This window comes from Diachasma alloeum, unplaced genomic scaffold, assembly GCF_001412515.2.
Source record: "Diachasma alloeum isolate Michigan unplaced genomic scaffold, Dall2.0 Dall_scaffold_00865, whole genome shotgun sequence".
Classification (NCBI taxonomy): domain Eukaryota; kingdom Metazoa; phylum Arthropoda; class Insecta; order Hymenoptera; family Braconidae; genus Diachasma; species Diachasma alloeum.
In genome coordinates this window covers 372881-400559 of record NW_021680986.1, presented here as the reverse complement: position 1 = coordinate 400559, position 27679 = coordinate 372881, and the positions used below count along the sequence as shown (strand labels likewise).

General features: G+C 41.6%; 3 protein-coding genes across 22 annotated transcripts in view; 2 read left to right on the top strand and 1 right to left on the bottom strand.

The window, feature by feature from the left end:
* Positions 1–980: 980 nt before the first annotated feature.
* On the top strand, positions 981–12205 carry LOC107045025. Its single transcript, XM_029126583.1, has 4 exons — positions 981–1102; positions 3803–6788; positions 9262–12050; positions 12127–12205. The coding sequence occupies exons 2-3, from the start codon at positions 3820–3822 to the stop codon at positions 11909–11911; spliced, it is 5619 nt and encodes a 1872-aa protein (XP_028982416.1). The 5' UTR covers positions 981–1102; positions 3803–3819; the 3' UTR covers positions 11912–12050; positions 12127–12205.
* A 1092-nt stretch (positions 12206–13297) lies between these two features.
* On the bottom strand, positions 13298–17802 carry LOC107045043 (probable arginine--tRNA ligase, mitochondrial). Its single transcript, XM_015267148.1, has 5 exons — positions 17642–17802; positions 15086–16247; positions 14494–14621; positions 13576–13799; positions 13298–13512 (listed from the first exon to the last, which is right to left on the bottom strand). The coding sequence occupies exons 1-5, from the start codon at positions 17675–17677 to the stop codon at positions 13362–13364; spliced, it is 1701 nt and encodes a 566-aa protein (XP_015122634.1). The 5' UTR covers positions 17678–17802; the 3' UTR covers positions 13298–13361.
* A 1832-nt stretch (positions 17803–19634) lies between these two features.
* The window catches only part of LOC107045044 (phosphatidylinositol-binding clathrin assembly protein LAP), a 28181-nt gene continuing 20136 nt past the window's right edge, over positions 19635–27679 (top strand). For all 20 annotated transcript variants that reach the window (XR_001461406.1, XR_001461405.1, XM_015267167.1 and 17 more), the window contains exon 1: positions 19635–20280. Coding sequence is in view for 18 of the 20 variants with exons in the window: in XM_015267167.1 (XP_015122653.1) it covers positions 20151–20280 (130 nt within the window). In the remaining 2 variants the exon portion in view is untranslated. The remainder of the gene's footprint in view (positions 20281–27679) is intronic.

Here is a 27679-nt window from a genome sequence, read left to right as displayed (position 1 = left end):
TCAGGGCAGATAAAAATCAATTCGAAGGACATAACTTATTTTCAACGAACTCATGATCGTGAACAAGTAAGTTTTCCGATTTTTATTAATTTTCATAAAATAATTGAAGTATTTAGATATTTAATAACAATGGAGATGAACAAAAACACGAAGGTTTTGCGAGACCACAAAACGAGTGTCTAAAACATCAACAAAAAATATAATATTATTGTTATTAATAATATTAAAGGGGAGAATATTTCCGAATCTAAGTGAGATAGCGAAATTTTCGTAATGACATTTGTTGTAGGACTCAATCGTCTCTACAAAAAAGGTCATCACAACAATTTTGCTATCTCCCTTAGATTCCGAGATATTCATTGAAAACTGGTCAGTGGCCAAAATTAACTTTTACCGTTTCACCACTTCGCTACTGATTTCTTCTTCAATGAAAAGTGTAATTAAAACTCATTCCGTTGTGCTCGATCAAAAAAAAACAATAATGACGCGTAAAGTGACGAAAGATATAGCCAGCGTGTTGCCAATTTCCAGGTAAGTGCTGTCAATACCACCCAAACCCAAACAAAAACCACAAATACCCCTCAGAGCTCTCGCAATTCCAACAACCAATGATACGACAGGAAAATTCTTTTCGCCGCATCATCAAGAATTCGATTGCGTAATCCCGCGGTCAAAAAAAACTCTCAACATTCGTAAATTCCCAGTAATGAAGCCTCACGAGATCACACCGAGAGCCGCAATTTGCCGCGTATGAATCACCCTCGAAACGAATTAAAAAACCTCGCAAAACCCCATCTCTCAAGCCCAAGCCGGTCGCCTCCCCCCAGAAGAGTCATTCTCGTCGATAAATCGTTTCAGTCGATAGTCGTCAGCGAATGTGACCGGTTCGCGTTGATCCTTACAACGCACAAGTACACCACTTTGATATTACCCACGCGTAATTCCATCCCAGTCGTCGAATGGCTGTACCCACAGTGAGACGTGGGATCATTCGATCAAAACCGTGCAACCGATCGTCATAAGTGTTTGAAAAAAAATAATAATACTGGATTACCATCAGCAACAGTCGTCTTAAGGACAGCCATGGTATCACCGTTGAAAGGTGACTGTCGTGAATTAATCTCGATTAGTCATATAGAAAAAAAAAATGATTCCCAACAAAATCCAATCACTCATAATCGTCCGAAATCAATGACAAATGTCATAATCAACCAGATTAACACCTGATTACCTCGACATTCTGCCGATAACTCAACTGCAATCATATTTTCGGGAGGAATATCAATTCACCACTCGATATACCGCGATAGGTCTCGAAGACACTGGACATCCCCTCCCATCCACTCTGAATCGTCCGCATAAACGTAAATACACGGTACCTCCTTCCTTAATTCCCCCCCCCCTCTCCCGCCCCTCTTTGCCCCTACCCCCCAAGTACCGATAAACTGGAACGTCGTCTGCAATTTATTTGCCCGATTTTCCACTTGACATTCGTAGCCAAGAATGACATTTCGTCCGTTTAATCTTCTCGTATGAAACGCGTGTTCGCAATGACGTTTTTCGGTGTTACACTCCTCTACCCCCTGTCAACGACGACAATTACCAAGTCATCTTTCTCTCTCCCTTGGAATTCAACAATAACATCGGCACATGAATTTCGTGATTGTAATTCAATAGAGTGTAAACGTTTTCATTCAATTATCGTAAGGTCACGAAAGCGCGACCGTGATTGACACATTAGAATTCTTAACTTTCACAATTCCATGTGCGTATTAGAGTAGTTGAAGGTCATCATTACATCCGTTCAAGCATTCCCAGAATCCTTCCCGGAACATGATGCACGGAAGAGGAATGAAAGGGTGAAGGAAACGGGAGGTCACAGGTGGTTTCCGTGAGGTCTACGCGAGCGTTTCGGATTTTACATGTGCATAAACTCAAAAATGTCGCAGAATTGAGGATGTTTATCGAAAATATTCTCTTCACTCTGATACAAATTTCAATTCACCAATCCATGGTCATTAGTTAGAAATGAAATAGACAAAATGCGCCAAATGCGTGCGCTCACATGCGCTTGTATGGGATAGAGTCATTCAAATATTTCCTTTTTGCCCGGGTATTCCAGATTTTCCTCTGCATTGTTAAAAAATTTCCACTGAAGTTTCTAGGCTTTAGTCTTGAAATATGGAACAAGTGACGGTTTCATTGAAATTTCAGGGAATTTTACCGTTGGAAATTTGAGGTTTTCGTGGAAAATTCACGGAAATTTTAAATTTCAGTTGAATTATTCCATGAAAATTAATGGAACTTTGGAAAATTCAAGCAACAATGTTGAATTTTCAATTTTTTGAAATTTCAGAGCAATTTCTTATTGAGTTATCATGTGTACATTGAAAATTCAGGGAAATTTCGGAATGTTCATGGTTCTTCCACTGAAAAATCAGGAATTTCCTTGAATTTTCAGGGAAACTTGAAATTTCATAGACTTTTTTCCGCTAAATTGAATTCAGTGTCATTTTCTGGAAAATTCAGTTAAATTTTTTTAACAGTGTGGCCATTGGATTCAGTATGATTTTACACATTATCTTCTACTCGAGAAGATTCTATTCTATTCTATTTAGAATAAAATATTGAGTAGAATGCAACGTGAATTATCCTGGGAACACCAGAAGCCAAATGGCATCGTAGTATAAATTCATGTGTTTCTGTAAATTTTTTGGGCAATGCGGAATTTTTCCAACAATTCTCATGATTTTGACCGAAGAGAGGGATATTTTCCCGCCGCTGAAGAACTCCGCTCGTGTAAATCTCAGGCGAAAATCCTTCCACCTCAGGCCTCACCGTTTCTTTCTTTACCGTTTGTAATGTCTCCGATAGTGATGCCGCGAGACGCGAGAAAAACGAGACAAACAAGACGAGATGAGAGACATGACGAGACGAGAGTCGAGAGAGCCTCCCCCTCACTGCCCCCATCAAAAAATTTATTTAAAAAATATATAATGTGGGCCAATTCTATATATTTATCAAATTTATAAAGAATATATTTTAAAAATATGTATAAAACATACATTTTATATATTTTTTTACATAAATTGGGCCAATTTAAGATATTTTTGAATATATTTTTCAAAATATATTGGCAAATATATTGGCCAAATATATTGGTGCCCCTTCCGCGATCAAAAAATATATTAAAAAATATATAATGTGGGCCAATTCCATATATTTATCAAATTTATAAAGAATATATTTAAAAAATATGTATACAACATACATTTTATATATTTTTTTACATAAATTGAGCCAATTTAAGATATTTTTGAATATATTTTTCAAAATATATTGGCAAATATATTGGCCAAATATATTGGTGCCCCTTCCGCCATCAAAAAATATATTAAAAAATATATAATATGGGCCAATTCTACATATTTATCAAATTTATAAAGAATAAATTAAAAATAAATATAGCACATACATTTTATTTATTGTTTTACATAAATTGGGCCAATTTGATATATTTTTGAATATATTTTTCAAAATATAAATTTTTCCGTGTACGTGCCCCTCTGCGTATTTTTTCGGTGCAAATTCTCACAGAGACGCGACAAGACGAGACGAAACAAGCCGCGAGTCTCTCAATTCTCGGCGAGACAAAAAAGAAATTCCTCGTATTCCGATACGAGCCGAGCCGCGAAATGGTTTCCTGTCACCGAGAGAAGCCCGCGAACGGCCCCCTCTCGTCCCGCGGCATCACTGCTCCCCGCACCCCCCCAACCGATGTAAAGAATGTATAATTTTCCAGTCAGTTGAGAGCGAACGATGAAGTCGAACCTGGGGGACAGATGTCCCAGCGTGCCGATTCTCCCGCCGCCGCGTAAGCGCGTGACCCTGGAGCAGAGTTACTCGTCCCCGGGTTACGCCTCCTCAAACCCAGGAGCCCGTAGATACCGTCCGTACATGTCGCTATCCCTGACCCGATGGCTGGCGTCGAAAAAGTCGTCGATGAACGCCGACGAGAGCGTGGAGGCAGGTGAATGCTGCATGGATTACGGAAAGCCCCCGCCGGTGGAGGAGCCCCACTGCTACTCCATGTGCCTGAGCGAGACCTCCACCACCGACGACGAGGGAGTCCTCTCCGTGTCGCGCGACATAATTACAGGACTGCTGTCGGAGCACATGCGATCGCTCGGGGGAAGGATGCAGCTGATCGAGGACCTCGAGACGGGCCAGTTGGACGAGCCCTCGAGCCTGAAGAGTGTCCTGCAGACGTCCAAGAGGCCCGAGATCAACGTTCTGATGCTGTACGCCTGTTACCTGGGTCGAGACGACCTCCTGCCGAGCATTCACTCGGCGGGAGGGGACGTCAATCACAGCGAGCAAGAGCGCGGACTGACTGGCCTCCACCTGTGCGCCTACTCGGACTGTCTGAACGGTGTGAGATACCTCATAAGTCACGGGGCAATTGTCAACAGCAGCAAAACCCACAGCCCCTTTCACTACGCAGCCTTCGGCAACTCTCTGGCGGTGGCGCGCTACTTCCTCGAGCTCGACATCCCCCAGGAGTCAGCGCAAGGCGAGGAGAGCGTTCTCCACGCGGCAGCCAGGAGCAATTCGCAAGAGATTGTGGCTCTCCTGGCCCCGAATAATCCCTCGTTAAATCGTCTAGACTCAACCGGTCTCGGCCCAATTCACTATGCCGCTGATCGTGGCGATTCCTCGTGCCTGTCGACCCTCCTCGACGCCGGTTGTGCGGCCGATTTGCCGACGAGAAAGGGCGATACAGCGCTCCACCTCGCAGCCGAGGGCGGCTGCACTGATAACGTTGAAATACTCATTAAAAGACACGCCGACGTCAGGGTGAAGAATCATCGAGGCCAAACGGCACTTCACCTCGCTGCCAGATCGCACTCATTGGAATGCGTCGAGGCACTCCTGCGCAATGGCTCGTGCGATCCTAATGTCGATGATAATGACGGACGAACTGCCCTGCATTTCGCCCTTGGCAGGTCACTACTGGCCTACGACGTTACGGAATTTCTAATTGGCTGGCGAGCGGACGTTAACAAGGCCGACAAGTATGGCTATACACCGCTCCACGTGGCCGCTCTGAATGAGTTGTCCCAGTGTGTTGACGTACTGATTCAATACGGAGCTGATCTGAGCGCCAGGACGAAGGGGGGTACAACGGCATTGTCCATTATTCTCCGTAAAACACCGACTTCTTTGTGCATCTTCAAGCAGAGACTCGATGCATCGATCACACTTCATCAGCAGAGCACAGCCGCTGGGGAGGTGGAGCTGAGAATTGACTTTCATCCGCTGCTGCAGCACAAGGGCCAGGGGGAGATTGGGTACCTGGGGACTTTCGTTAAGGAGGGGTACAAGGAGATCCTGGAGCACCCCCTCTGCCAGTCTTTTCTTCATCTCAAGTGGCAGAAGATCAGGAAGTACTATGTGGGGAGGCTCTTCTTCTATCTGCTGTACGTGGTGGTTCTGACGTCCTGGGTGATGACGGCACTCGCTCATAACTGCTACAACGAGTCCCACGGGCAGGTGGACGAGACAGGGAGTCTTCCACTGTGCGGCAACTCCACGGGTCTGAAGGGCTTCTTCCATCGGCATCCGGAGGTGCTGGAGGTCGAGTGGTATGCCCTCGTTGTTCTTACTGTTTTGGAAGGCGTCAGGAAGGCCACGGGGATCCTCACGTACCCCTCGGTCCAGCAGTTCTTCATGCAGCCTGAGAATATTGTTGAGTGGTGTGTCATACTCAGTGTATTTGCAACATCATTTGTCTACACCGGGAGGACATACACCTGGCAGAGCCATGTGGGGGCTTTCGCCGTTTTGTGCGGCTGGAGCAACCTCATGCTCATGATCGGACAGCTGCCCATGTTCGGGGCTTATGTCGCCATGTTCACCAGTGTGCAGGCGCAAGTATTCAAACTGCTGCTTGCTTACGCCTGTCTTCTCGTTGGCTTCACAGCGAGCTTTTGCGTGATATTTCCGAGGTCTAAGTCCTTCAGTTCACCGCACACCGGTCTCATCAAGGTCCTCGTGATGATGACGGGGGAATTGGACTTTGAGGAGTTGTTTTTCCCCGGGGAAGAGGATGTTGGCAGGCATGTGGACGTGGGCAGCACCTCCTGGATTCTCCTGCAGGTCTCGGCGCAGCTGTCCTTTGTCCTTTTCCTTCTCTTTGTCACTATTGTTCTGATGAATCTTCTGGTGGGCATTGCGGTGCACGATATCAAGGGCCTGCAGAAGACTGCTGGTCTGGCGAAGCTCGTCAGGCAGACGAAACTCATATGCGATGTGGAGAGCGCATTGTTGCTGGCTCTTCTGCCTCATAAGGTGGTGAAACTGCTCAGTTGGACGACTCTTGTTCTGCCGTCACCTTTGAGGGCTGTTCTCACTGTCAGACCTCTCAATCCCAGGGAGAACAGGCTACCCAGGGATGTACTTGCTGCTGCACATCGGGTCGCCAAGCACAAAAAGTTTGTTGGGAATACTTTGTCGTCGAAGAGGAGCTCCAGTGCCTATTTGTACAGGAGGAAGAGCGAGCAAACGGCGTTTCGTTATGGCGAAAATGTTAATGCTGAGGTGGAGTATGACTTCGATGGCAGAATTGCCACTAGACTCCAGGAGAGAATTGTGGAGTTAACTAGCATTTGTGAGGCTAATAGACAATTAATTCAGGAACTTGTTACGGTGCTGGCCACTGATAAGATAGGTAGTTCAACGACTAAGGAGAAGGAGGAGGCCGGGGAGGAGGAGAATAACGAGAAGGGGTAGATTTTTGTACGATTTTTTAGTTGTTGAGGGATAAGGTTGGTTGGCTCAACGGTGTGGCGTTCAGGGGCGAAGCGGAAATCGGGTTGAGGCGAAAAAAGTGGGTTTCTGATTAAAAACACCTTCCAAGGGCCAATTTTTGCCGTCATAAAAAGTAATAACTAATGTCTTGCAAATTTTTTGTTTCAATTCAGTAGCGAAGGGGTAAAAGGCTTTAAGGGGAGACTACTACGAGTTTTAGAAGTCGTGGGTTATTGGAGGGAGACTTTTCATACGTTGAAGATCGATTATGTAGATCTGAACACGAATAATTAGTGCAAATTTTTTTTTTATTGTTCGTTTGCCCGAAAACGGTTAAAATGCTAAAAACAGCCCAGGGCCTCCAATATTTGAACTAGAAAAGATTTCTTTTTTCCAAATTTTCGGAAAAATGTGTGGAACAATAATTACGAGCCAGTTTTTTGGAATTTGACTCCTACACAGTTGATTTCTTTTTTTTTCATATGAAAAAAATTCACTATTTGTGTAAAAAAAATATAAAAAAGCAAATTTAGTCATGTAAGAGGCGAATTAAAGAAAAATTAGCTGGTAATTGTTATTCCACATATTTTTCCGACAATTTTGAAAAAAAAAATTCCTTCGTAGCTCAAAAATTGGAGGCCCTGGACTGTTTTTGGCATTTTAATCGTTTTCGGGCAAACGAACAATAAAAAAAATTTTTTTGCACTAATTATTCATTTTTAGATCTATATAATCGATCTTCAACGTATGAAAAGTCTCACTCCAATAACCCACGACTTTTAAAACTCATCGTAGTCTCCCCTTCAGTTGACTTATCTCCCAGTTGAGTTTTTGAGGAATATTTCCGAATCTAAGGGAGATAGCGAGATTTTTGTTATTACCTTTTTTGTAGAGCCGATTGAGAGCTACAACAAATGTAATTACGAAAATTTCGCTATCTCCCTTAGATTCGGAAATATTCCTCAAAAACTCAATTGGGAGATGAGTCGACTTGAGCCGTTTTACCATTTCGCTACTGAAATATATTTTGAGGCTAAAGTCGTTTATGCGGAAGATGCATCATGCACTCAGGGCTCAATTTCAGTGGAAAACTCATTGTCGAAAAGAAGCGACTTAACCCGATTTACAGCTCCGCTACTGAATCACTATCCTCGCTCTTCTCCTTTTTTTACGCAATGACATTGTATAAATGCATCAAAATTTTTTCATGAATAAATGTTATTAATTTTAATACGTCCTTGGTTATTTCCGCCAGATATTCCACGATACTTATCCCTCCGAGTCACGTATGATCTGATTACGCCGAATTTCTCGCGAAATAAAAGCCATTTTCGTGCGCTCATTATTCTCAATTTCAAGTGTCGCAATTCACCGGTATTTTTTATGGTGAAAGAATACGGAATGCTGATGAAGTTTGAGAATGCCTTGTTTATTGAACCACGTAAGAATGGATAAATAGAGAGGAAGTTGAATAAACTCGGTGGAATTATCAGTCTCATTGTCATCGCTGATCGGTTCAATTGTAGCGGTCACTAAAGGTAATTATGATACAAGTCCATTATCATCAGAAGCTCGAAGACGTTTCGTCGTTTTAAATCACGAGGGCGATCTCAGTAGCGAAGCGGCAAACCGATAAATCAATTTTGCCTTTCCGCCAGTTTTCGGCGAATATCTCGGAATCCAAGAGAGATAGCACAATTTTTCTCATGACCTTTTTTACAGCCCTCAGTTGGCTCTACAAAAAAGGTCCCGACAAAAATTTTCTACCTCCTCTAGCTTCCGAGACATTCCCCAAAAACTGGCCAACAGCCAAAATCGACTCAACCCGATTTACCGTTTCGCTACTGATCCGTTGAAAGTACAATACGTGACCTCGCTGATGATATCGCCGATAACAATTCCCCAATTCAATTCAGCGATAAAATTATCTCTTCTGTGAGAAAAAAAAAAAAAAAAAAAAAAAAAAAAAAAAAAAAAAAAAAAAAAAAAAAAAAAAAAAAAAAAAAAAAAAAAAAAAAAAAACTCAAAATTCGTAGAGAATGAAAACCTGGGTCATAAAATCCCCATGAAAATTTGAATAATACTGCTGTTAACCGGTGCGGCAGCACGAAATGACATCGAGGTCGCTATACACAGTAATGGGTATCGTTGACAGAGTCCGGGCTGCATTAAACGCGATCCAGCGCTCGTGACGTATCGCCGCGGCCTAAAGTCGTTGGAGGGTGTAGGAATTAATAAAGTAGGGAGTGACCAAGAGAGTGAGGCTGCGCCATTCCTCCTCAGTCCATTGTCAGCGTGTCGCGTTAACTCGTCACACCGCGGAGAAATAATATTTGAAAATTGCTGTGAAAATAGACAGCCGAAAGTGGCTGATTATCTCGGGAGCGCGCGTGATGTGCGCGCACTAATGACCCAGTGATATCCGCGAATAACGGAAGGAATGGAGCCCAGCGAATTCGCGAATATGGACCCGACGGGTATGAATTCACCCCCAAGACCGCGGCACTACTCCATGGCAACCCTCGCAGACGCTACGAGAAGCCCCAGGGATCCGCTGTCAGTGCGAATGGCCTCGACGTACAGATCCGCGAGATTATCGCGATCGCGCGATATTCCGGAGAAAGTTATCGTGACGGATCCGTCGGAGGAGTCCATCAAACACGTGGAGATTGACGCGGGTGAGCCTCCGCCGGTCGACGAGTCCCTCTTCTTCGATAATCTGGAGGCCCTGCGGAACGTTGAAGTGAGCGGGCCGAGCTTGAAGAGTGCTATGTGGTCGGTAGTCAGTGTTGCGGAGTTGAAGAAGCTGCTGGAGTTGGAGCAAGGTGAGATTGACGCGGGGGAAATTGATGCCGCGGTCCTCGCGGATTGCGAAGATCGCTTCAAGAACATCGCGTACATATGGGCGTGCTTCAGGGATCTAGATCACCTGCTCACTAAGCTCGAAGCGGGAGGGGCGCAGATCGATTACGTTGAGCCTTGCATCGGCATAAACGCCATCCTGGCGGCGTCCCTATCCGGAAGTGTCGCGTGTCTAAGACACCTGATAGCCCGCGGGGCTGACGTGAACTACGCGAGTGGCAGCAGTAACTACACGCCCTTGCACTTCGCGGCATTCGGAAACTCTCGGGAGGCGGCGGAAGTCCTCCTGGACAGCGGCGCAAAGCTGTACATAAACGCCAACCTCCAGGACACGGAACCAGTGCTTCACTGCGCCATCCGCGCACGATCGCTGGAGGTGGTGATTCTTCTTCTTGAGAGAGGCGCCAGCGTCGTCCTGAAGAACCACCACGGCGAGACGCCTCTTCACGTGGCCTGCTTCGTTCAGGATCTTCCCTGCGTCGAGGCGATTCTCAACACCCCGGGGACAGACGTCAACGCTGTTGATCGCGCTCACCGGACACCGCTGCACTTCGCGGTGATGACGACAGGCTCTTCCGCGGAGTTGGTCGAGTCATTATTGAAGCATGGAGCCAACGTCAATGCCAGTGACAAGGTGGGCTTCACACCTCTCCACATCGCGGCGCTCAACGAGCAAAGCCAGTGTGTTGACACTCTCATCTGGGCGGGGGCTGACGTCAGCGCCACCACCGGCACCGGCCTCTCCGCCCTGAACGTCATCCTCCGGAAGATTCCCGAGTCCCTTCAGGTCTTCCGACAGCGGCTCGACGCTTCCATCAGGCTCAAGCGACCTGTCCCCCACAATCGGGAGTTCGAAATGCGCTTGCACTTTGATCTACTGTTCCCCAGTAATAACCCTTGCGAGACGAGTTTCATCAACACTTTTGTTCAAGAACGCCGGAAGGACCTGCTGTCCCACCCCCTCGTCATGGCGTTCCTCCACCTCAAGTGGGAGAAGATTCGCAAGTTCTACCTGATGAGGATCTTCCTCTACGCGATGACCGTCATCTGCATGACAACCTACGTACTGACCGCCCTCGCCTACAAGTGCTACAACTACGCTGACACTGGCGCCTCGAAGGTCTGCGGGAGCAAGCGGCTGACGGGCTTCCTCTTCAGGAAGACTGTCATCGAGATAGAGTGGTACCTCTCGCTCTTCCTCACCTGCATCACCATACCCAGGAAGATCTTTGGGTTTATGGTGCACAAGTCCGCGAGACAGTACTTCTCGAGTATTGATAATGTTCTCGATGGAGTTGTCATTCTCAGTGTCTTCATGACGTCCTTCGTCTACACCGGGAAGACCTACGACTGGCAGAACTACGTCGGCGCCTTCGCCATCCTCTGCGCCTGGACCAACCTGATGCTCATGGTGGGACAGCTGCCGGCTTTTGGGACGTACGTTGCCATGTTCACTCACATACAGTTTGAGTTTGCAAAGCTTCTTCTCGCTTATTCGGGACTGCTCATCGGGTTTACCATCAGCTTCTGCGTGATCTTCGTTGGTGAGCCCTCCTTCGGGAATCCTTTTACGGGGCTTATCAAGGTCCTTGCGATGATGGCGGGGGAGCTGGACTTCGAGGGACTCATCAATCAGTCTGATCAGATCACCGATGGGCCGTTTGTTTTGTATCATCCTCTGTCGGTCTGCTCGCAGATACTCTTCACGCTGTTTCTTGTCTTTGTTACGGTTATACTGATGAATCTGCTAGTGGGCATTGCTGTTCATGATATCCAGGGACTGAGGAATCACGCGGGGCTGACGAAACTCGTCAGGCAGACCAAGCTCATACTCTTCACGGAGATGGTGCTCAATAACAACGCCATTCCCTTCACCTTCAGGAAGTGGATGTCCGATCATGACATCGATATGGAGAACAGGAAGAGGGTGCTGGTGGTGAAGCCCCTCAATCCTCTGGAGAAGAGACTGCCGAAGGAGATTCTCAAGGCTGCTTACGAGGTCGCTCAGAGGAATGCTCCTATCGTCGACGACGACAGCATCACTCTCAGTCAACATGTCACCTGGATGAAGCAGCAGAGTCATGATACCGCCGAGTGCGAAGTGCAGAGCACTATCAATCAAATATCCAGCGGGGTCAGGGCTAATGAGGAGGGCCTCAAGGTCATCAAGGCGCAGATGCTCGATAATAATAAAATGCTGACGGATATTCTGTCGAAAATTGCGAGTCATAAGAGATGATGGGGTGGAGGTTTAATCGTTTTATTTAGTGGAGACTATCTTTTGCATTTATCACGTAATCGTTATTTATTATTGTTAGAGAAAATACTTCTCGAGGATTGAGGAGGCGAGGGGTTTGTGAAGTTCTTTATTGTTTTTGGTGAGACTTTAATTGAGGGATGGTGGGGAGACTGTTGGGAGATGTTGATCAAGATCGTTTGTTGGTGATGTTTCAGGTCATATTTCCGTTAATATTTTCGGAGATGGAAAACAGCATTGATGTTGAGGCTACTGTGGAGGGAGGTGGAACGACTGGTCAGTCTGGGGCTATTCGGTGGGGCATTGCCTGGGGACTTCGCAGCTTTGTGGATGCAAAGATGATTGAGAAAATGAGAGTTGGTAAGGAATTATGAAGTAATGATCGTTGTTGGTTTCACCCGGGAAATGATGAATCGTAATTTCATGAAATGTCGACGGTTCGTGGGGAGTAGAAGCTCCCTAGGTCGTTCTTTGTTTTTTTCGTTAACATTTTTTTTGTTAACCCTCCTGGGCGAACACGTTGTGCCATCGAAATGAAATTGGTCGCGATCGATAGGCTTCCACTTGCTTAAGACTGGATTAGGTTGGGAGAGAAAGCCTCTCATCCCTTTTTGAGTTTTTCAAAGGAGAAGTGGCAAAATTGAAATTCGGGAAATTGGAATTTGAAAGAATAAATGTTTTGTATGAAATTTTCTAATTTCCAATTTCAAATTTCAACTCGCGTCAGGAAGTTATAGACGGGTCTGTTAAGGGGAAACGGAACCCCTGTGTCTATATGAACTTTTAGAATTGTGAAATTACTTCTTTGACTCAAAAATGCAATGATTGAATCGATGAAGTAGTTTCATAGATAAAAATTGGTAATTGTAGGAGAAAACAATTCTAAAAGTCCACATAGACACAGGGGTTCAGTTTCCCTTTAAAGTGACACGTGAAGCAAATTTAAAATTTTTATATGTCTTGTTTTCCATTGAAATTTCTTGCAAACAAGATATTGAATGTCAAGAAAATGTTAAAATTTTTTCTTCATTAAAAAAAAAATCTTTACCTTTTAAAGAATTCAAAAGTCATCTAAAACTCGTCAGGTGTTTGAAAAAATTTTCTTAATTGAATTATCTGTAATCTACATCTTTTTTTTTTTTTAATTATTCAAGCTGGACTTCTGACGAGAGATTGGCGTACCCGAGAGCGTAAGAAGCCAGGCCAAGAGGGAGCACGACGTAAATTCACGTGGAAAAAGCGTTAAACTCAGCTCTTGATGCATCAGACAACACGATAAACGAATTTATAATCGTAATTCCACATCCCAGGGGCATTTTACAACCGAAAATAAACAATCGGATGAATGACTTACGAGGATGAAGACAATTGACATTGAATAGTTGCTCTGTTACTTGTAATCAATCGTTAATTACAAACGAATTATTCAACTTTACATTTTATTCAGAGGTGTTAGACCGAGAAGTTTCATCCCAGTGTTTAGAACATTTCTAGAGGAATGATACAGCAGGAGTCGCTGCGCTGCAACGTCCGATGATTCACCCTTGACTCGTATTTCCTGGATCGTCTTGTTCACTGTGTGACTGAAAAAATTGATTCTAAGTGGATTGAATGGGTGATGGTGAATTGGATAGACTGCTATCTACCTCAAATTGAACAGGTACTTGGCCAAGTAACAGGACTCCAGTGTCTGATAGGATAGAACAACCGCCTCATCAAATTGACTAATTGCGGTGACTAGATCATTGATGATTGGCTCTGTCAACAGCTGTGGGTTACATTCAGACGGCAGAGTTGCTCCGCTATTCTCTTCTATTCCGAATAGACGGCAGTGGGTGTATTGCAGCTTTACACCGGTCTCGCCTTTTATCTGGTGCAATTGAATTGTTTATCAATTTTTTATTTCGTCGGCAGTTTTAGGCATTTTTTAATGAAATTTACGGTACATTTATGCAAAATTTTTATTACGTAGGGGAGATTGGGGCAAAACAGAACAGTCGAAAAATGACTGATGGAAATTGAGAAAAAAAATTTTTTTGATGAATATTTTGTTTTATCAACTTTTGTTTATCAACTTTTTTTTATTCTTGAGAGTACTAATGAGAGTAACAATTTTTCATTCAGTAGAATGCAAAATTATTGAGAAGTTTTGACGGGAGATTTTGTCAACGGATTTATTGAAAACAAAATGAAACAGAGCAAAATCCAAAGTTCGGAGGGGGAAAAGGGAAAATGTGATGCTGAATTTCAATTGAATGAAAGAAGAAAAGTGTAATCGGCCTAATCTATTCAGAGGACTTATACTGGAAAATTATAATTCTCATCAGTACTCCCAATAATAAAAAATTGATGAAAAAAATTTAACAAAAAAAATTTTTTTGTTTGAATTGTGTCAAACAGTCAATTTTTTGACTGTTTCATTTTGCCCCACTCTCCCCTAGTTTCAGTGAAATTTCAAAACTTCATGGAGAAGTTGATGGATAAAAATGTTTTCTAAAGATGAAAAATAGTGAATCGGATTTTGAAAAAATTGAAAAACGCTTCCAATATTGACAAATGCTAACATCTAGTGCTACGTCCCAGCTGAATTTATAATCCTTGGTTCTTCTCTGCTTCAAATCATGAACAACAACAGCAGAAATCCCCAGGACATCCGAGCTCCCTTCCTCAGAGTCCAAATCCACCTTCGTCGCTACAAAATTAAATGAATTCAGATGCAGTCAATGAGCCAGGCATAGGGTTTCCAAAGCATTAAGGATGTTTAGCCAGTGTTGGTAAATATTTTTTTTTCATGATCAAGGAAAATTCTGAATTTTTTTCAGCTGACAGCAGAGCATATAACCCTAACTTTTCTAAAGTTAAAAAAAATTGATCGCACTAGCCTCGACAGGAATGAATAAACTATTTTCTTGGCACAAGTGAGACTTGTTTGAGAACTTTATCGTTTTTCCTCAGCGCATGTTAGCTCACGCATTTGCTACATTTTGTCTATTTAATTTCTAAATAACGAACATGGGCTGGTGGATTGAAATCTCTATCAAAATGAAGGGAACATTCTCACCTCTCAGTCAAAAAAAAATCAATTTGTCAAGGACTTGCGATTTTGGATAAACATCCTTAGTTTAAGAAAACAATTTTTCAACTCCTTCAACTCACTCGCAGTCTGTCTCTGCTGCTCCCTCATAGCGTCCCTCGCCTCGTCCAGAAAGTCCTCAAGGAACACCGCGGTTCCCCTCCTCGTGCTCATCCCCGAGATCCTCCCAAACTTCAAATGCTGGAGTTTACTCGCCCACGAGTAGCCCATCCTCCCCAAAATTGTGAATAAATTATTCAAGTGATCATGCTGCCCGGACTCCACGACGTAGTACATCGCGTCGAACTCGCCTCTCCCCGCACGATCAATCGCCGCTGCGATGTCCCTAGTGATGTACAACGTCGACCCATCACTCTTAATTATCGGTAAATTTCTCTTCTCATTAATTTCGACGACCTTTCTGCCCTGCTCATCGACCCTCAGCAGCTCCAATTGCCCCATGTGATCTATCACTCCAGTGATCTTCGAGAAATTGTAGGAGGACTCCCAGTGGTACTCGTCAAACTGCACCCCCAGCCTCTCGTAAGTCTTCTGCAACTCCTTGACAGTTAAATTTTTCAGCATCTCCCAGCGGCTCAGGCCCGCCGCATCCCCCTTCTCCAGCCTCTGGAAGATGTCCCTGGCCTTGTCCAGAACCCCTGGATCACTCTCCGATAATTTATTCGCGTGGACATACGCCTCGTACAGCTGTCGCATCGGATCGTCCCTCATTTTCTCCGCTGGAATGTCCAGCAGATCCATCCCCAGGAGGATAAATCCCAATTGCGTTCCCCAGTCCCCCAGGTAATTCAGCTTCAGGACTCTATTGTTGAGGTATTTATTCAGGTTCGAAACGTAGTTTCCGATTATTGTGGAGCGGAGGTGCCCCACGTGGAAGGGCTTGGCGATGTTCGGGGAGGAGAACTCCACGAGGATTTTTTTATTCGCCTCGGCGACCCCTGGGGGAACGACCTGGCGCCGGTTACACTCTAGGGTCTGTTTTACGAAGCTCTCGCGGTTCATCGAGATCGAGAGGAACTCGTGGTTTTTTCGTTTCGTTAGGCTCACGGTCTTGAAGAGGTCGTCCTCTATTTGGAGAGAGGTGAGCAGGTCAGAGTGACCTCGAATGTCGTAACTGGGGGTTCTCAAGGGGAATTCGTAGGCAAATGCATTTGTGGTTTTGTCGAGTTTTAGGGACAAATGCTGGGAGATTGGGAGGTCTGGGAGTCCAGTGCTTTGGAGGATCTGAAAAGGCGGAGGGAATGATGCTTCAATTCTTTACTTCTCTTCGGGTTTGGGGGATCGGGCGATTGCTGATTCAGTTAGATTTTTTTTAAGGGGAGACTACTATGAATTTTAAAAATCGCGGGTTATTGGAATGAGACTTTTCATACGTTGAAGGTAGATTATGTAGATCTGAAAACGAATAATTTGTGTAAAATGAATTTTTTTTATTGTTCGTTTGCCCGAAAACGTTTAAAATTCCCAAAACAGTCCGGGGCCTCCAATTTTTGAGCTACGAAGGATTTTTTTTTCAAAATTCTCGGAAAAAAATGTGCAATAACAATTACGAGACACTTTTTTTTTAATTCGCCTCTTACATGACTAAATTTGCTTTTTTATATTTTTTTTACACAAATAGTGAATTTTTTTCATATGAAAAAAACCGAAATCAGCTGTGTAGGAGTCGAATTCCAAAAAACTGGCTCGTAATGGTTGTTCCACACATTTTTTTGACATTTAAAAAAAAAAAATATTTTGTAGCTCAAAAATTGGAGGCCCTGGACTGTTTTTAGCATTTTAAGCGTTTTCGGGCAAACGAACATTAAAAAAAATTTTTTTTGCACTAATTATTCGTTTTCAGATCTATATAATCGATCTTCAACGTATGAAAAGTCTCACTCCAATAACTCACGACTTTTAAAACTCAGAGTAGTCTCCCCTTAATTGAATAGAGAGTGGAGGAGCGTCAAATGGTTACTTTTGACATTTTTCAAGTACTTTTGGAAATTTGGAACGAATTCATGAGTTCATTGTGTCGAAAAAAATGTATTGCATTTTAATATGAAAAATTAACAAGACAATTGAATTCAATGATTTATTCACGTTATTAAAAGGAAAATTAAAGACTTTCACTGAAAAAAGTGGATTGCATTTTAATTTAAAAAATTAAGAAGACAATTGAATTCAATATTTATTCACATAATTAAAAGGAAAATTAAATACTTTCACTGCTCTTCTATAATTGAAGATTTTTTTCTAAAATATATATTTAGGGGAGGGTAGGGTAAACTGGACACTAGACTTTTTTAAAATTATTCATAACTCAGAAACAAATGTATCAATAGAGCTCAGTTTAGGCTCATCAGAAAGGGAAAGAATTGTTCTTTATACTGAAAAAAAAAAGATTAAATTTCATTAACATTTCAACCCGTCACTAATATTTTTAAAAAAGTCAAAAGTGTCCATTTTACCCCAACCTCCCCTATATTTTTTTAAAATCAAAAACGTTCGTGTGAATAATGCAATTCAAAAAATAAACACCGTTTATCCAAACAATCACTTCACCTCTACCGTTGAGCAATTGTTGGAAAACTGAGGTTACCCCACCGAAAACCCCATCAGCTCCTCAAATTTACCTTCTTCTGAAGCAGAGACCTGATGCGGCTGCTCATCTCGCTGGTAGTGCCCCTCCCTCCGACAGGTATCAACCCTCAATCACTCTTTAAAAAAATATCAAGTTCTGTCTGCACAATCGAGACATTCTACTTCACACCGCTGTGGTAACAACCCAACCTGCCGCGGCCCAATGTGTTTCCGTTATTTGAACCACCGGAAATCACCGTCTTGCTCCAAAAAAGAGTTTTTCAAAAAATCTCATTGCAAGATTCCTTTTTTAATTAGCGGGAAAAATAAGAAATTCATGAATCAATATTGTTACGGAATCGAATAGTTTAATTTATCATCTTCCCCTCTTTTGTAAAAAAAGGTTGATGATTGTTATTCTAATGTTGAGAGATAACTTCAGGACGGATTTACTCTTTTTTTATCTTCGATTCTGAAGAACTATCAATAAATACGCCTCTACGATTTATCTCGAGTTATCACTTTATAAATATAACAATATATCTGTCATTGAAAACTAAATGTAGGGGAATTGTCGATTGGAGTTCTTAAATTTAGTAAATATTTTTATTCACAAGAATATTTATCTGAATTAGATCATATTATTTTGATGCAAATTGTGAATTTCGTAATTCTTGGTATTTCCTTTGATTAATTACCGAATCAGATGAATAAATCCATCAGCGAATAGATCGGATTTTCATTCAAAAAATCCGCAAACTGATTAATTTCATTTATCGAACCGAAACTAATCAAAAACTTGGAACAAAACTTCAAATAAATATTTCTATACAGTAGTAACACTTATAAATCCGCAGTGAAGTGGTCAAACGGCTCAAGTCAATTCCATTCTAGCGCCAGTTCTCGATGAATATCTCAAATTCTAAAGGAGTTGGCAAAATTTTCCTAAAAATCTTTTTTGTAAAGAAAAGTGAAGACTATCGAAAAATATTCTACAAAAATTTCGCTTTCTTTCTTAAATTCCGAGTTATTCACCAAAAACTTAACTGCGAGCTAAGTCGACTTAAACCAATTGACCACTTCACTACTGAAATAATAACAAAAACGAAAAACCCCAAAAATATAGATAACATCATATAATTTCAGTAGCGAAGCGGTAAACCGGGTTAAGTCGATTTTTACTATTGGCTAGTTTTTGACGAATATCTCGGAATCTAAAAGAGATAGAAAGATTTTTGTCATGACCTTTTTTGTAGAGCCAATAGAGCGTTATAAAAAAAAGTCATGATAAAAATGTTCCTATCTCTCTTAGATTCCGAGATATTCAGCAAAAACTAGCTAATAGTCAAAATCGACTTAACTCGGTTTACCGCTTCACTACTGATTTTTTCTAAAGTTTTCGAAAGCCCCCGAATCTTCTCCAGATACAGGGAGAGAAATATTCAGTAAAAATTACGGAACTCACAACTCGCTCACCGATTACGGAATCGACTCAGAAAATTTAAGTGACGGTTCGGTAATTTTTCGCAGAAGATTCAGATAAAAACTACCGAACGCTCTGGAAAAATTCCGTGACAGTTTCATAAAATTTCCCACAACCACATTTCGCTCCGGAATAACGGAAAACATACGTAATTTTTATTGAATATTTCTCTCCGTGTAAATAACTCCAATAGACACATCTCGCCATTGAAAAAAACCGGCAAACGATCGATTTCAAATAGTTTCGGTGTCGAACCGAGAATCGCCAAAAAATCTCCAAAAAAAATTTTCACCCCGCATTATTCCTCTCTCCTCACAATGATAAAAGCCAATAACTAAAAAACTCTAGAGCTCTCGAAAATCCGCAATAATAAAAAACAAGAAGAATCTTAAGTTCTCAACATGACTCTCGTAGTCTGACGTCACCCGCCGATTCGCTGTCTCAGCGAAAAGTAGTGGGGGGAGAGCAGTGAGGTCAGCCGCGCGACTAGAGTGAGACAGGGAATAACCAAAACCCTCCGGCGAAGGGAAGAGGGGATGGGTAGCCGGGTGACGGCCATTTTCCACCAGTGAAGTCGTGGGAGCCTTCCGTTGCCGCCGTACGTCGAGCTGTCGTCCGTCCAGCTGAGCTGTTAAAGCGGTGCGCGAGCGAGCACCAAGCTCACGGCTCACCCACAAGCCGATCGTTAAAAATAAGAATAACCCAGTGGCCGAGGAACTCGGCAATTAAAATCCCGAGGAATAATCGACGCGTCCTTTAACCGAATTTAAAAACCGACAGGGGCTGCGGGCGGGAGGAGAGTTAAAGGGTTCGCGACACACGGGAGAGAGGAGAAAGGAGAGGTTTAATTCAAGTTAAGTCGAACGTCACTGTCGACGTGACTCTTTATTTTTTTGAACATCAAGTGTAATTGTGCAGTGATTGAGGTAAATTCAGGGGATTTTGCTGCTCTGGTGATGAGTGAGTGAAGGGTGGAGCCCCGGATACAGCGGTTAAAGGGCCGGTTTTCGCGTGCAATTGGGCATTGATCGGTATTTCGGGGGTTCTTTGATCGTTATTTTTGGCGAGTGGTGATCGGCATGGCTGGACAGACCATCAACGACAGGCTTTTGGCCGCCCGACACAGTATCGCCGGTCAGGGATTGGCGAAATCGGTATGCAAGGCCACCACCGAGGAGATGATCGGACCCAAGAAGAAACACTTGGACTGTGAGTGGTTTTAATTCGCTGTGGCGATTTTATTGGGGCTATTTCGGGGGGCTCGGGCCTCCTTTCACAGGCGGAAACCGGTTTTGGGGTTTAACGGGGCTGTTTAGCGGCGGATTTTCGAGCTGTTCGGGGAAATTATTGGGATGGGGGTAAACACGGCTGTCAGACGGTTCTGGGAAGCAATCAGGTGGTGATTGGGGACTTTTGGGGGTCTTGGATTGAGAGTGGGTTGGGGCTGAAGCCCTCAGTGTGCTGACTACTATCGATTTTCCCGGTGTTCGAGTTTGTAACGTCTCTCGTGCGCGTGTCGTCTCCTTTCCCTCGGTGAATCAAGTACTTCTGCTGGGGGAGGGACGGGAGGGCGGCTCCCACGTGGGCCTTTTGGGAGGAATGGGCTTCTATTCGGGAGGGACAGGGGAGGGTACGGTAAAACCGACACTTTTGACTTTTTTTGAAATATTTGTGACGTGTTGAATTGTTCATGAAATGGAATTATTTTATTCTTCAAGTGAAAAACAATGATTCCTTTGTGATGAGCTTGGACAGAGTTCGATTGATAAATCTGGTTCTGAGTTATGAATATTTTTTGAAAAAGTCAAGTGTCCGTTTTACCCTACCCTCCCCTGAATGGGGTTTTTTCATGCACGCACGAAAACATTTAATAGAAAAACCTGTCGAATTCGGTAGAAAGTTCTATTGAATTTCTATCAAACTTTCTATTGGTTTTTGGCTGATTCTGAATTCGATTTTTATATATATAACTTATTCTTTTCATGTATTTTCTATGGAATTTTCTCGACTCAAATTTTCTACGTTTTTTAAATTCTATTTTTCTTTTCTTCTCATCAAGAAAATCAACCGAAAAACTTGGGAAATTTGAGCCGAGGAAATTCTGTAGAAAATATCTGAATAGAATAAGTTGTGTAGAAAAATTGAATTTTATTGACTTTTTCTACTGAATATTTTCTATTGAACGTTTCAATAGAATCGGCCAAAAACTAGTTTAACAGTTCAATAGAAATTCAATAGAATTTTCTAACGAATTCGATAGGTTTTTCTATTAAATTTTTTCGGCTGACAGCAGAACATGTAAAACTAACTTTTCTAGGGTTGAAAAAATTAATCGCAATAGTCGGCAGAAATGAATAAACAAATTTTTTCTTATGCACGGGCACTCATGAAATTTATGTTCAAATTGATAACAGTTTGATTTACAAGTTAATTACAGTTACAACAAGTTTATTTACAGTTTCATATTAACAAATTTTAAATATATTATTATTCGTATAAAATCAGACTATTAGTATTATGGGGGAGGGTGCGGTAGAATGGGCATTTTTGACTTTTTTAAAAATGTTCATGACGTGTTGAATTGTTCACGAAATAAAATAATTTAATTTTTCAATTGAAAGGACAATTCTTCCTCTTTGCGACGAGTTTAGACTGAGCTCAATTGATAAATCAGTTTCTGGCTTGGGAATATTTTTAAAACGCAAAAAGTGTGCATTTTACCCCACCCCCCCTATTATTTGAAAAATTGAATCAACATATTTTAAACCTTCAATAATATAAGAGTCAAATCCTCGTGATATTACAGAAATTTAATACTGATGGGGATCCCTGCTTTAATGTACACCTTCCCCACCAAAAAATTGTTAATTTCGACTCAAAGTCGTCGAAGCGACCGATCACATAAGATTGTTTTCACCTGGGAGAGTCGTTATGTCGGAGATCCGTTCGCCATTCATTCACTTTTTGCCATTGGGGTCAGGGACGAGACATGGTAGCACATGCGTACATGCGGATCCCTTCAAAATTCTCAATTAAAAAATAAACAATTCAGTGAGAAAAGGAAATCACACCGGGCAAATAGAGCCTAGTTATTCTGGATTATTTGTTGTTTGTTGAGCCCTATCTGCCCGATGGGGAAAGTGAACGCATACTTGAACGTCAGGCTTGCGTAAAACTGACTCACGAGAGCAATATGTGTACTCGCCACTTTGGTATCCGCTTTTTTTTCATTCCGGAGGACAAACGATTCTTTATCTAGAGCGTGTGTGCTCGGGGTAATATGCGATACTCCATTTTTATGCTCCACCGATGATATTTTTTATGCATCGAATTGAGGAAGAGAACGAAATGTTCGTGAACTGTTGGAAGAAAAATAAAATTTAATGAACAGTTGACTAGGAATTCTCAGGAGAGTGACATTGATTTTTATTCGGGGGGAGAGAAATCATTAAATTGCAGAGTTCACTGAATGTTCAATGAATTTCAACATTTTTTAAGAACAGGAAGACGAGAATTCCGTCGCGAAGCGGTAAAACGGTCTTAATCGATTTTACCGTTGACCAGTTTTCAACGAATATCTCGGAATCTAAGGGAGATGGCAAAATTTTTGTTGAAATATTTTTTGTAGTCCTCAATTTGCTCTACAAAAAAGGACATTACGAAAATTTCGTTATCTCCTTTAGATTCCGAGATATTCGCAAAAACAGCTGTGGCCTTTCACCGCTTCGCTGTGGAATTTCCCGATTTACTTGAATTTTCAATCGAAACATGAATATTCAGTACCAAGTTACGCTGAATATTCCATTCGATGTGTTGCTGCAGAACGCATATTTCCCCAAATTAATGGTGAATAATCAATGGTCTAAAAGCCCTCGGAATTACTCTACAATTCTCAGGGCTGTAATACAATTTGGAGTCAGTGACATTAACAGCTTCGCGTGCATGGAGAAACGCTGGGGAGCGTTTCGCGTTGGACGTGTTATATCTGTCCACCCACGCGTGCAGGGGAACGTAAAAGTCTAGCTTTTCACCGGTTTCATTAGTTCTCGGTGGAATACGGGAATTCTGGGAATTCTTGTGCATCTGTCAATTCATTAGGCGTGGGAGTGAAGAATTTGCTTGGCGTTGTGATCACGTCTGCAACAGGAAATCAATTTTTTTCCGAGGGAAACCGAGGAGGAAGACCTTGCGATCGAAAATTTCAACAAGTAAAAGTTGTTTGAGTCGACGAAATATTTTTGTAATTTGTTTCATATCAACGAGGAGAATTTCACAGCGTGAATGATGAAATTATTCGGTCAATTATCATTCTGTCTTTTGCTGGTGACAGTAGATTTTTACTGGTTGAAGTCACACAAAGAAATTCACCAAAATTCGGGTTTTCCGTTGACATTCACTTGAATTTCGAATAGTTTTCATTGTCATGAACCTAAAAATTGACATTCCCTTGTGGATGCCAGGGATAAAGTGATTTCTCAAAACAACCTACACTGCTAGAAAATTACGCTTGAAATTTCAAGGGAAAAATCTTGATATTTTTAATAACGAATAATTTACATGAAATTTCCATTGATTTTGTTATTGATAAATCAGTCAATTTTCATGAATATTCAATGGAATTTGATTTCTCAGGTTCACACGACAATGAAAATTACTGAAAATCGTGAAAATTCAGGCAACTTTTCTTCTGAATTTTTAATCTCTTGAACATTCAATTGCACGTAATACTTAATTTTCGCGATAGGTGTGAAAATCCTAATTGTCATTGAAAATTCAGTGATTATTCATAATGAGAAACTTAATTTTATTGAATTCCCAAGATGGATCAGCAATCCCATGAGCAATTTAGTATGAAATTGAATTCAAGTTCCGAATATTAAAAATTCAGATGTATCTGTTACTTATATTTCAAAAAATTTCCAACTGTGTACATGAAAATTAGAGATGCAAGAAAATTTCATGATATGGCAGATGACGATTTTTCATCCGTGACGTCATAATGTTAGAAAATTACTCTTGAAATTTCAAGTGAAAAATCTTGATATTTTCAACAACGAATAATTTACATGAAATTTCCATTGATCTTGTTATTGATAAATTAGTCAATTTTCTTGAATATTCAGTGAAATTTGATTTCTCAGGTTCACACGACAATGAAAATTACTGAAAATCGTGAAAATTCAGGCAATTTTTCTTCAGAATTTTTAATCTCTTGAACATTCAATTGCACGTAATACTTAATTTTTGCGATAGGTGTGAAAATCCTAATTGTCATTGAAAATTCAGTGATTATTCGTAATGAGAAACTTAATTTTGTTGAATTCCCAAGATAAATCAGCAATCCCATGAGCAATTTAGTATGAAATTGAATTCAAGTTCCGAATATTAAAAACTCAAATGCATCTGTTACTTGAATTTCAAAAAATTTCTAACAACGTCACCTCGCATTTCCAATGAAAATTCAATGCAATTTCTAGCCAGGATAGACCTCTGCTCTTTACTTTCCTAGATATAAACCTGAGTAACCCACAACACCGAAGTCGTGCTGGAGATTTCGTAATCATTTAATACGGATTTATTACAAAACCATCCTGCGATCCCAGCGAGATGCACCTCTTCCCATTCCTACACTGAGAGAAAAACGACAAAGTTCTCAAACAAGTTTTACTTGTCCCAAGAAAATCGTTTTTTTTAAATTATCAGAAAAGGATTTCTTTGCGCCAAACATGCAGAGAGTGCGCCGGAATGAAAAATTTTTGTCGCGAAAATAGATTTAGTAGTTCAAAAGAAATTTCATTCTCTGTACACGCAAGAATAGTATATTTCGTAACGAGTGCAAAAAAGTGTTTTTTGGCGAGTGGGAGGTTTATATAATCCCGCGAGCTAAAAAACATTTTTTCACGAGTTACGAACAATATTTTTCATCACAATGTGGCGGAAATTGGACTTTTAGGCACGCGGAGCGTGCTGAAAAGTTCACTTTTCGTTACAGCGTGATGAAAATGTCATTTCTAGCACTACTCCTTCGTTATTCGATACTCCCAGACGTATTTTGCTCCCGAAAAATCTTTGTTTCACGCGAAACAAGGGATAGTAGTTTTTCGTTTCGGCTGTCTAATAATCGCAGACAACAAATGAACCCTTAAATGAAACAATAATAATGATATGATAGCAATCTTGTAACTTAGGGATAAAATATTTGTTGATAAATTTTCCTCTAATGAGATATTTTCAACCCGAAAAGGCACCGTCTGGTGTGAATTATCCGCCTCTTGAGCCAAATATTTCGTTGCTGTCGAAAGCAGAACGATTATTCATGTTTGAGACCTTCAAATTCGAACCAAACAAATTCTTTTTTGGCAATTCTCAACTAGCGATTTTGTTGGCCCAAACAAGACTTGTTTGACAACGTGTTTGTTTTTCTCTCAGTGCAGCAGTTTCTAGCCGTCAAAAACTTGAGCATCAGTAACTTTTCTCCCTTCCACGATTAATGAAAGAGCCCAAGTGTTGCCATGCGGAGTGGAATAAAGCCCGGCCACACGAGGGTCCGAGGCGGGTGACCCCTGGTGTACCTCTCGCTAATGCAAGAGTGTGGACTGTCGTTGGCCTCAGGTCGTGACTCGTCCTGGAATACCTTCCTCCACTTTAGCGTGATGCAATCGTCGGTTCAAAGCTTTACGATGTTAACAATTTATATCCCCAGTGATTTATGCCGATACCGTTGCGGGAATGTTCTCAACAAGGCACAGTCACCGAAAATAATGTCTCTTTATGGGGCTGAACAGTTTGAAATATTCGGATGTCAGGGAATTTCCACGCGTGAGAATTCTTTGGGGGAAATTCACCATTTGATGAGACATCAATGAGAACAAATCAACATACGGATAATTCAAACCCGTTTTCATACTGAACATTAAATCAGTAGCGAAGTGGTCAAACGGTTTAAGTCAATTCAGTCTTTAGTTGAGTTTTTCAAAAATATTTCCGAATTGAAGGGAGATAGCGAGATTTTCATAATAACCTTTTTTGTAGAGCGAATTGAGTGCTACGAAAAAGGTTATGAGAAAAATTTTGCTGTCTCCCTTAGATTTGGAGATATTCATTGAAAACTGGCCAATCATAACACAATCAATTGAAATCATAACACAATCGATTGAAATTCCAATCTTTTGGCTGACCATCCTCAAGGCGGCTCTTTTCTCGCATCGAGGAACATTTTTCAAACACTAAAGTGGACAGATCAGGCAAGGGGTGGCGATACCCAGACATTATCCGCCTCCTGCGACTCTGATATCATCGCGTACACGCGTGGGGGCGTGTACGATAGAGTGTTTGGGCAACTCGATCACCGATAGCCGTAACAAACACTCGCTGTTCGATTGTCAGTTGAATATTACACTGATAATCTTAATTGAAAATATAAATGGGTCAGAGGGTTCACGCGGTTGCTACGGGTGATGCATGTGTGTGGATTCTATTACAAATGAAACCATTGTATTTTTCAAATTCACACATTCTCTAGTTTTGTCTGTTAATGATCGAGAATGTCGTGAAGCGTGAGGAAACATTAGGACATGCTGATGAATTTTCAGAGAACAAAGAAAATAATTATGAAATGCCGTTTTGGAGATGAACACTTCCTTCCATAAGTAATTAATAAATAATCTCCATTATTTATTCTCACATTTCCTCACGTCTTGAACATTTCAAAAAAAGTCAAAAGTGTCCATTTTACCCCACCCTCCCGTAAAGAAACAACAAAACGGTGTTTACTCTCCTAATGAATTCCAAAAAATTTTATCACTCTTTATTTCTCGATAAAAATCAACCGATCTCACGACACGTTTCGCACGGCCCAACGGCCATTTGCTAAGTAGCGTTTCATACAATCGTAGGTGAACGACTCTTGGGTTATGTAGACGGTCTTTTCACTCCCTCCTGACTCCCCCCGGCTGTCTATCGCCCACCGAGCGCTATAAAAGGGGCAAATTCGTTCATTCTCATTCTTATATTCTCAACGAAAGTGCAAAAAACCCCCGGCATTTTCGTTGAAAAATGACAACTCAACTGAGTGGGTAATTTAATGTTATTAATATGGGGTGTAATGAGATTTGATGAGTGACTTAGTTGCGCAACTGCTAGCCAGACTGATACAGTTGATGTACGCTGGTTACTTCCGGTCAACGATCATCGTGCATCCTTCCGCGCTGGTTGGGATAGTCTAACGAGAGTTACTTTCCTCTTGACTTCCCCCCCCCCCTCCGGACAATCATTCCGTTTGATTGTTTGTAATCTTCATGGAGGGGGTCGTAAAACTGGACATGAGAATATCAATTAAAAGAGTTTTGATTGTTAATTTGTGGAATTTTATTCCTATCCTATTATTTTTTATTTTACTAAAGATGAAAGAAACGTGAAGTTGTTTTATATCGAAATATTTCGAAACTGCCTGACCGCTAATCCTTAATTCTGATCGGTCAATATGTGACACGAAGTTATTCGTAACAAAAAACCACGCGGCGTCCTCAAATTCTTCAGTGATATAATTTCAAATTCTTCAGTGGGAATTTTTTTTTCACGATATATATATATATATATATATATATAT

Coding starts and splice junctions, on each gene's coding strand:
- LOC107045025 (XM_029126583.1), top strand. CDS start 3,820: ATGAAGTCGAACCTGGGGGACAGATGTCCCAGCGTGCCGATTCTCCCG. Junction 6,789..9,261: donor GAGGAGAATAACGAGAAGGG/GTAGATTTTTGT, acceptor AATGGAGCCCAG/CGAATTCGCGAATATGGACC.
- LOC107045043 (XM_015267148.1), bottom strand. CDS start 17,677: ATGAGCAGCCGCATCAGGTCTCTGCTTCAGAAGAAG. Junction 13,800..14,493: donor GCTGGGACGTAGCACTAGAT/GTTAGCATTTGT, acceptor CAATTGCACCAG/ATAAAAGGCGAGACCGGTGT. Junction 13,513..13,575: donor AAGTACCTGTTCAATTTGAG/GTAGATAGCAGT, acceptor CAATTTTTTCAG/TCACACAGTGAACAAGACGA.